Source organism: Oncorhynchus gorbuscha, linkage group LG18 (genome assembly GCF_021184085.1).
Source record: "Oncorhynchus gorbuscha isolate QuinsamMale2020 ecotype Even-year linkage group LG18, OgorEven_v1.0, whole genome shotgun sequence".
Taxonomy (NCBI): Eukaryota; Metazoa; Chordata; class Actinopteri; order Salmoniformes; family Salmonidae; genus Oncorhynchus; species Oncorhynchus gorbuscha.
Window position 1 is genome coordinate 49,814,815 of NC_060190.1, and position 10,609 is coordinate 49,825,423.

The window sequence follows — 10,609 nt, forward strand, 5'->3', positions numbered from 1 at the left end:
ACTGTTTCGCTGCAAGTCGAGGCTCAGCTGATAGCCAGGTGAAGCAGTGGCAAGGATTCACTCCATGGTGCTGAAAAGAAAGCTCTGCTGTTGGGAAAGCTTTATGTAGGCACCGTTTATAATAATAATATAATATAGTGCATGTATTGTTTAATGTTGTGTAGTGGCTTTGCTGGCATGCATCCTCCCAAAAATGATGTGTTTGCCCCACCAATATGTACATGCTAAAATCCCCACGCGCTGTATGTACTCACTTATAAAATATTTATGAAGGGAAAACATTTCAGTGATTTTCTTTGTATGAAAAATGGCTGTTGGGCCAACAATTAAAAGGTGTAAAAAGTGTGTCAGCGTGTGTCAGAGTGCGATGTGGGTTATCGGCATGGCACAGCGGCCGACCCTCCTTATTCCACAATTCATGTATGAATGACAACCAGTAGGCTACGGCGAAAGCAGAAATTTCTATTTCAAGTGTGACCCACATAATGACGAAGGATGGAAGTGGTTGGGCTTATTTGAACATACATTTTTAGAGTGCGCTACTACCAGTGCCTGTTTTACTGCGAAAACACAAACCAGCGAGAAGAAAGGAAGGAGGGAGTGTCTATTTCTCGGGTGGATTATTGCACTGGAGCTTCTCTCTCCATCTCACAGCCTTCCCAGCAAAGACGCAGACGGAGAGAATATCTGGGAGAAATCGGACAGCGTGAGGATAGAAAAGTAAGTGAGAAGGATTATTTGAAATATTGTCGCTTAATGTGACCGACCTGTCATTGCAAGCGCCGTGTCAGCTTTGTGTTCAACTTTTCTGAGGCCAGTGTGTGTGTGTGTGTGTGTGTGTGTGTGTGTGTGTGTGTGTGTGTGTGTGTGTGCAACCTGGACTCAGGTGTAGACTTAACATAGTAAACGTAAATCCGGGACACTCCAATCAGTATGATATGTTATGTTTGGTATGGTTTGTATTAATTTGTGGATGTCGATCATCCATTTCTTATGATATGTTACGAATTCCAGTGTGTTGTGGCTAACGTTAGGTATGTGGCTACGTGGCTAACACTAACGTTAGCTAACCTTAGCTAGGCTAGGAGTTAGAGATTGGGGTTAAGGTTAGGGTTAAGGTTAGGAGAGCTAACATGCTAAGTAGTTGCAAAGTTTGGGTTGCTAGATGTTGGCGTTATATGAGATTCAGACACGCAACCTTTGGGTTGCTAGACGTTAAACGCCCGCCCATCATCATCCATCCATCCCGACCAACCTACACACTTTATCATTTACCTTACTTAACCTTCTGTCTTATGTACCCATACCAAAAGTAACATATACTAATTTTAATTTCCTGTATTTCTGTGTACTATGTTACAGCTAGTTTATGTGACCATGCTGGTGAGTGCACCTCAATAAATCACAGATAAGTGTGCGATACATACAGTAGCTTATAAACCTATTATTAATTGTACTAGACCTATTGTCTGTTTTCCAGTTCTAACTTGTTATTTTTTACAAGTGGTAAGATGATGATGATGATGATGATTGTGGTAGTAGTGACGAGGTTGGTGTTGTTGTTGGTCATGACTGTACACTTGGTAGTGATAAGGAGAATAGTGCTGAAAAGGAGAATTAATAATGACTCATGCCATTTTCAGTCTGAAAGGTAATTTGTATGCTGACTGGCTGGCTGTGTAACCCGGACTCAAACACACACTATACAGTTAGTAGCAAGGCTGGGAGATCTGGGTCACCCACTGAGTTGAATAGCGACTGAAATCCTCTCCTCTCTTTACTTCTTCTCTCCATCCTCTACTCCTCTTAGCATCTATTAATTACCTACAGTCATGAATGCCCTATAAATCAATGGACCTGTGCATTGTGCATGGAGATACTTGTGGTTCATGCTAAATAAATACAAACACGTTTGAGGCCATTGTAAAGCTGCTCTGGGTAACTCTCCTTATTGCTTGTGCAAACAGAAGAATGAGGCCCACGACCACTCTGCCAAAGTTAACAGCTCTGGAGTTTGGCCTGTCAGTCTGCTACCTCTCACTGCTGGGAGCCTTGGCAGTCCCCTTCCCCCTCACCTCTCTCTCTTTTTGTCTCCATCTTGCTGGCCCAGTCAGCACAGCAGAGAGTGACACAAGAGAGTCACGTTCTGCTGACAAGGGATAAATAGTTAGACTGGTTCTGTAGGCTCTCTTTCTTTCCCCTTATTCCTCCTCTCATTCTCTCTCTCTCTCTCACACACACACACACACACACACACACACACACACACACACACACACACACACACACACACACACACACACACACACACACACACACACACACACACACACACACACACACACACACACACACACACACACACACACACACACACACACACACACACAGTAGTAGTAATTAAGTATAAAATCCTATAGGGGGTACTGTGTCCCTGGCTCCCCTCTGTAATAGAACTACATTCAATACCTCTACTTGTTCTTCCATCCCTTTATTGCTTTATCAGTCATCTCACTCTCATTATCTACCTTAGCAATACTCCCTCTTTTATCCCACTCCTACTCAATACTCCCCTCATCTCTCTTTCCTTCTTTCCCACTCTCTTTACTCTCGCTCTTTGCCCTCTCTCTTTCTGCGCTCATGCCTTTTCCAGGCTGCCACGTTGGCATTTCTAATGGTTCTCCCACCCAGCAGCCAGTGTACTGACTGAGGGTCTGTGTGTTTGTGTGTGTTTGCAGGAGTAATGTACAGTGCAGTAAGCCTGCAGTGTTTATTTTTTATTATTATTTCACCTTTATTTAACCAGGTAGGTCAGTTGAAAACAAGTTCTCATTTACAACTGCGATCTGGCCAAGATAAAGCAAAGCAGTGCGACAAAAACAACAACACAGAGTTACACATAAACAAATGTACAGTCAATAACACCAAATAAAATCAAAATAGAAAGATATATGTACAGTGTGTGCAAATGTAGAAGAGTAGGGAGGTAAGGCAATAAACAGACCATAGAGGTGAAATAATGACAATTTAGCATTAATACTGGAGTGATAGATGTGCAGATGATGATGTGCCAGTAGAGATACCGGGGTGCAAAACAGCAAGAGGGTACGTAATAATATGGGGATGAGGTAGTCTGGTGTGCTATTTACAGATGGGCTGTGTACAGGTACAGTGGTCGGTAAACTGCTCTGACAGCTGATGCTTAAAGTTAGAGAGGGAGATATAAGACTCCAGCTTCAGAGATTTTTGCAATTCATTCCAGTCATTGGTAGCAGATAACTGGAAGGAAAGGAGGCCAAAGGAAGTGTTGGCTTTGGGGATGACCAGTGCAATGTACCTGCTGGAGCGCATCCTACGGGTGGGTGTTGCTATGGTGACCATTGAGCTGAGATAAGGCGGGGCTTTACCAAGCAAACACTTATAGATGACCTGGAGCCAGTGGGTTTGGCGACGGATATGTAGTGAGGGCCAGCCAACGACAGCATACAGGTCGCAGTGGTGGGTAGGATGTGGGGCTTTGGTGATAAAACGGATGTCACTGTGATAGACTACATCCAGTTTGCTGAGTAGAGTATTGGGGGTATTTTGTAAATGACATCACCAAAGTCAAGGATTGGTAGGATAGTCAGAGTATGTTTGTCGGCATGAGTGAAGGTTGCTTTGTTGCGAAATAGGAAGCCGATTCTAGATTTAATTTTGGATTGGAGATGCTTGATGTGAGTCTAGAAGGAGAGTTTACAGTCTGCAGTATGTCTGACTGAGTATAAAGTCCATTGGTCTGAATAACAGAATGCCTGCAGCATGTGCTGTGATTTTTATTTATTTTAAATATTTAACCTTAATTTAAGCAGGGAGTCATGCTGACACCACAGTCTCTCTCACAGATGAGCTCTGCATGAACAAATCAATAAACAACCATGACACTATACATACTGCATTTATATACACATCAATTACACAAGGATGTTTGGAGATTTTTCTCCACATTTGATGCTCACAAAAACTAAAATCAGATTTACCTAACTCATGGCGATTGAAGGGATCTCCAGGGTCAGCCATCCCTGAGACCGTGTCTGGTAACTTATACGTCAAGATGATTACATCATATTGATCTATACAGTAGCAGCTCCAGTGTCTTCCATTCTTTGCCTTGATGCCTACATATATGAAGACTATATCTGTTTGGCCAACGTTAAACATGGGCAACAGGTAGCCTAGCGGTTAAGAGCATTGGGTCAGTAACTGAAGGTTGCTGGTTGAAATCCTTGAGCTGACTAGGTGAGCATTCTTTTGATATGCCCTCGATCGAGGCACATAACCCTAATTGCTCCAGGGTTGCTGTCAATAATGGCTGATCACTGGCCTTGACCCCACTCTCTGAGGGTGGCTCAGGGGGTATATGATATGCACAAATAATATACAATTCACATGCTTATAATACACACTTGTATATGTGTGAAATAGGACAAATGCACCTATCTTATAATTAAAAGGGAATATTAGCTTATTGTTGGGATGGGTGTCGGGCCTTATATTCATTTAGAGGGACATGTTCTGGTCTGGAGACATGTTCTAGTCTACAGTGGTCTGTTATTTGGCAGATAGGGTGTCATTCTATCGCAGCTTTTGATATTCTCAGCTCTCATTGTGACATCATCACCTCTTGGTCATTCCGCCTTGCATCCGCTTGTGCTGCCTGTATGCATGCTGCTGGGTTGCTATGGAAACAATTGGTCTGCTTTTACAGCAGCTGTTTACCGAAAAGCATGCGAGCGAGAGAGCACATTTACTCACACACAGACAGCACACAGACACACACACATACACAAACACACGTGCGATGCCAGGAGGGCGAGACAGACAGCGCCTGATTCTACATTGTAAAAACAAATATCCTGTTGTGTTTACAAGCAGCCAGTTACCTGTCAGTAACTGTAAGAAAAGGGTATATTAAGTTATCATACATTTTTTACAGTAATTTACAGGTAGCTGGCTGTCAGTAAGTTACTGTACAAAACAGCAGAGAGAGAGAGAGAGAGACAGAGAGAGCTGACTTGGCCTCCTCTCATCGTTGCCATTGTGTATTGACCCATCAGGTCAAACCCCCTGAGTGAGAGAGAGACAATGAGCTGTTAGATATAATTAGTCATGTGGATAATCACTTAGTGGCCTGGCCTCAGCCAACAGCCTTACATCAGCTGGTCCAACCTTGGTCCTTTAATCTAGCACCACTAACACGCCTGATTCTAATAATCAACTGCAGGGCCTTGATTAGCTGAATTTCTGTGTGTTAGTGATGGGCTGTAACAAAAGTCTGCACACCCTGTAGGTGTCCAGGAACAGGGTTGATGACCACTGCCCTTCACTGAGTACAGTAGCTCCAAGAGATGCATTTCTCATTGTTATTGATTTGCTGTTTGTGTGTCAGTTGCTGATACAACCGGGAAGATGTAGCTGAAAGTCCGTGTGTTTCTGTGTGTGAACATACCTACTGTACAACAACAAGTATTGAAAGAAAGTTATTGCCTCAAGCTAACAGTGGAGACATTTAAACCAAACGTCTAGGTTGTCATCGTTTTCATTGAAAACACATTTTCTATTATCAGGAAGCAGGAGAGCATGGCGGATACTAATGGATGCAGGCAGAACCGAGTGAGAGGGAATAGACGAACACTGACATTCCTTGATACAACTTTTGTAGTGATGAAACATGAGGATGAGATCTGGTAATTCCTATATTTGGCCCTATATTTGCTCTTCAAATAGTTCTAAGCAGTAACAGTAGCCTGCAGGGTGGTGTGACACTGTGACACACTACCTTCTTGCACTGTACTGTGCTGTAACCCTGTAAACAAAGAATGATAGCAGAATCAGTATACTGCTGTATAGCAAGTCCCCAGGCTGGTAAAACACCAGTGTAGAACTGCAGTCAGGAGTAGTGTATTAAAAGATACTACATGAACAGTTCTACGGTAGGTTTGTATATATCTGGATCTCGTCTCTGTCTGGGTCTCATGGGACCAGCACCGTTATTGTACTGTATTGGAAGTCAGTGAGTCATCCACTTTAGTGTGGACAGCCTTGTATGAGTGGAGTGAAGCCGTGTTGGACTGTGTTTGTGCTGCATTGAATTGGATTTGATGACGACGTTAGAGCAGCAGTTTTATGGCCCTAGCATTGATTGGCTCTCCTGGGTGTCCGTTTATTTAAACCCAACCCAGCAGGAACACTGTTGTTGGAACTGCTGTACGAGGGGACAATTTGTGGATATAAAGGGAACGAGCCGAGGGAGACTAACTAATTAAACGTTTGGAAAGAGATGCATGCTGATTGTGAACGACTTACGTGGGTGGAACCTCTGTCGATCTCAAAATGTTCAAGCGGTTAATTAAAGAAAGATGTGGTGAAGCAAAATCGGTTACAGATTGCAATTAATATGCTCTGCAAGGCACAACAGGAGAAAGCAATGGTGCCTCGCTAACAAGACTCTGCCTGCCGGGGTCAGAGTGGAGAACAACACCACAGCTTTTATTTGCTGTTGTGCTTTTCTTTAATCCATTATTAAAACCAAACCAAACAATAGACTGACTGGGTGGAACTCTGTACCCTCACAACAACACATGTCACTGTTTCTATGGTAACCCATCCCTGCACTCAAATGTTCCGAAGAGAAAGAAAGAAGTGTCTCTCTCTTCATTCTCTCTCTTCCTTTTATTTGTCTGTTTGCGATTGGAAGAAAGGTATGACAGCGTGACGAGAGAGAGAGAAAGAGAGAGAGAGAGCAGACAAAGACAGAAGGAGGGATGAGGGAGAGACAGAGAGACAAAGAATCTGTCTACTGCATATACACACTTTGACAGTAGTGGGAACTCTTTAGGGAATATAGTGCATTGTGGTCAAACAGTGAAAATGGATGGAGAGACGAACTAAACGTCCGTTGTTGAATGTGCCAAACCCGCACAAATTTGTACTGAAGTAAGCCAATTATGTTTGAGTGACCAATTATGTTTGAGTGAACATCCAATCTGTTCAAAAGTTAATTGCTGTAGGCAGTGGCAATTTTAGCATGGAAATGTTGGTGGGGACAAAAAAATAACAAGTGGGATGCATGCCAGCAAAGCCACAACACTAAACAATACATTAAGTGTACTATAATGGTGACAAACGGTGCCCACAAACTGTTAGGACCTACATAAAGCTGTCCCAACATCAGCCTTGTCTGGCAGCGAAACAATTCATTCAGCCTCAAAACATAGCTGTTATGGCTGACTTGCTTAAACAAATGTGGTTTCTAATAACAACTGAGATGTACAAACTATGGCATAAGGGGACGACAAGAGGATACAAGGCAATCCGTAAATTCGATTAAGACATTAATGAGCGAGCTAGGACAGACGTAGTCAAAATAACTATTTGTTTAGCACTTTTGAAATGTACAGCGACAGAATTCAGAACATGGGCCGTTCTTACAGTGTTCTCCCTGTACACCAAGTCAGAACCGTAGGATAAATAAAGGGGACATATAAGCAGACAATGAAAGCTCTTACAATATCCAATGATTACATTTCTCTAAAACAGGTTGTAGGCTACATGTGCACCACCAAGTCAGAAAAGTAGGTGAAATTAAGAGGGGTAAATAGACCAAATTATTAGGTTGAGGCACATGGGCTTCTAACATGTTACTACACAACATACACATAGTATTACTTTCTTAGCTACAGTATATATATCTCCCTGGCGTATTACATAATTTATGCAGCAGCATACAATACATTTTTGGACTTATCTTGTTTTGCTGTGCTCACTTGAAGAGGAAGGTGGCGCAGCGGTCCTTCGTGGGCAAATTTTGTCATTAGAGTCTGGCATTCTTTGGATTTATGGTTCTTTCAAAACAACTGGGAACTCTGGAAAAAAACAATGTGAATCATGATGACATCATTGATCTTCAGGTCATAGCTCTAGAAAGAGGCCAGATTTAGATTTGGATTTGTATGACCATTCAAAACGTATTTTCCCAGTCGGAGCTTGTTTATTCCCGACTTCCCAGTTGTCTTGAACTCACTATCAGGTTTTCGCAGTTCTGAGTTAACAGATATTTTGAGCGCGGCACAAATCATGCTACATTGACAGGATGGGTAATGTTGAATGTTTATCATTTTAAACTTGGAAAAGAGCCCTTTAATCCCAGATTTGGGACCACAGCCACTCCACTGAATAGCAGGCTAGTGATTGCTATGCAATGCTTGCAGTTAGCCACTGTCACTGATTCCTTCCAAACCACGTATTGTTGAATTTGCGATTTCAAACTTGTGTAATGTTTATGTCCAAAGGCCGATGAGCACCGATACGTTTTATCTATAATTTATCTTCATATGACAAGGATTAGAAAGGATTTGCCAGTAGATCGTCGACTTGATTCATGATTATGACTGAAAGTATGATGTTGACATGATCAGTCCAATCAAAGCTACTGTACATATAACGTGATTTGGCATCATTTTATCTGTGGCCAATGACCTTGAGCCTTCATGGATGGGCACTTCTAATGTAACTCTATGGCAGCACCCAAGGGGCTAGAATTTTATAGCTCTACCCTTAGAGTTGGCGGTGACGTAGTGTCCCCATGAGTGACAGAACACTGAGCCTATCACGGCGCAATGCTCCATATTTTCTGCTGGCTTGCCCCACCACCATAGAAAGCACTGAACTAGGCTGAAACACCTGCATTTTGGAGCTGCCTTACTCAAGAAAACAACAAAGAGACCATGTTTGTATGCAGCTTTACTAACTCAATGATATATATATATTTTTTTACATTGTTTGTAAACTGATATGTGACTCGCATTAATGCCAAAATAACATGCAAAACAGGCAAGCCAGAAAACAAGTGAATGACGGGTCGCCACTGGCTGTAGGTTGCTTTGATTAGAAGCATCTGCTCATTGACCATATAATGAGTCATTGGGAAATTAGATGAGGCCTCTTTATGTCCTTCCTGTTCCATACTAACCATCCTTCTCTCTCATTTCCTGCAGGACCCAGTCTGAGCCAGTAGTAAACTCCAGTGGAAGAGCCTCTGCCTGGGCTTTGCAGACCTGGCTTTACCCCTATCTTTCCACCTTGGTCACTGGATCTCCTGACAACACCACTTTCGTAGCTCTTCCCCAAGACACGGCTCTATACCCCGGGGTGCTAACCCTGTCCATCTCCCTCTGGTTCCCTGGACCCACTTCACCTTCACCTCTCCCCCAGCAACCCTTCCCTTCCCTGGGCTGAGATAGAGATGTCTGTGCCCTCGGCCCATGAGTTTCACTGGCAGAGCCTGGCACGGCTGCCCAGCGGGCGTGTCTACCACTCCCTGGCGGAGGTGGGGGGGCAGATGTACATGCTGGGGGGCTGTGATGCTGCAGGGAGGCCCTCCCCAGCCTTAGAACTCTACTCTCCAGAGGTAGGTTGACGCACACACACACACACACACACACACACACACACACACACACACACACACACACACACACACACACACACACACACACACACACACACACACACACACACACACACACACACACACACACACACACACACACACACACACACACACACACAGGATTAAACAAAGAACACACACAGTTCAAATATAACAGGACTAAACAACCATGTAATTACACTTTATTGATTGTTGTTATCAGGGGGACCGGTGGCTGAGCCTTCCCCCCATGCCCACCCCTCGGGCAGGTACGGCCGTGGCGGTGCTGGGCAAGCAGATCCTGGTGGTGGGCGGTGTAGGGGATGACCAGCGCCCTCTGAAGGTGGTGGAGGTGTACAACACAGAGGAGGGGAGGTGGAGGAAGAGGAGCGCCCTCAGAGAAGCACTGATGGGGGTGGCCATCATTGTGAAAGGTGTGTAGGGTGGGGGTTGCTCACTGTTCATAGTTAGTTGCACATTCTATACATGACCAGAAACATGTTTTTGGCTCAGTTTTTACCTCCTCCCCTCCCTCCTCTCTCTCCCCCCCTCTCGCTGTCTTTGTCTCTCTTTCTCTCTCTCACCTCTCTGTAGATGGACGTGCGTTGGCTGTAGGGGGTATGGGTGCAGACCTGCTCCCCCGTAGTATACTGCAGCAGTATGACATGAGGAAGGACGTGTGGGCACTACTGCCCCCTATGCCCACACCGCGGTATGACGCTACCGCACACCTGCTGGGCAACAAGATCTACGTGGCAGGTAAGGAAAGGGTGTGTGTGTGTGTGTGTGTGTGTGTGTGTGTGTGTGTGTGTGTGTGTGTGTGTGTGTGTGTGTGTGTGTGTGTGCGTGCGTGCGTGCGTGCGTGCGTGCGTGCGTGCGTGTGTGCGTGTGTGTGTGTGCATGTTTGCATGTGTAATGGGAAGGAGGAAAGGGGATACCTAGTCAGTTTCACAACTGAATGCATTCAACCGAAATGTGTCTTCCGCATTTAACCCAACCCCTCTGAATCAGAGAGGTGTGACTTCCGCATTTAGCCCAACCCCTCTGAATCAGAGAGGTGTGTCTTCCACATTTAGCCCAACCCCTCTGAATCAGAGAGGTGTGTCTTCCGCATTTAACCCAACCCCTCTGAATCAGAGA

The 10,609-nt window shown here is 44.3% G+C and overlaps 1 protein-coding gene across 1 annotated transcript in view; it reads left to right on the top strand.

Moving 5' to 3' along the window:
• Positions 1–397: 397 nt before the first annotated feature.
• Positions 398–10,609, top strand: part of LOC124003945 (kelch domain-containing protein 8A-like) — a 26,035-nt gene continuing 15,823 nt past the window's right edge. Inside the window, exons 1-4 of the mRNA XM_046312605.1 lie at positions 398–720; positions 9,036–9,448; positions 9,693–9,903; positions 10,064–10,228. Coding sequence (XP_046168561.1) covers positions 9,284–9,448; positions 9,693–9,903; positions 10,064–10,228 — 541 coding nt within the window. The 5' untranslated portion in view covers positions 398–720; positions 9,036–9,283. The remainder of the gene's footprint in view (positions 721–9,035; positions 9,449–9,692; positions 9,904–10,063; positions 10,229–10,609) is intronic.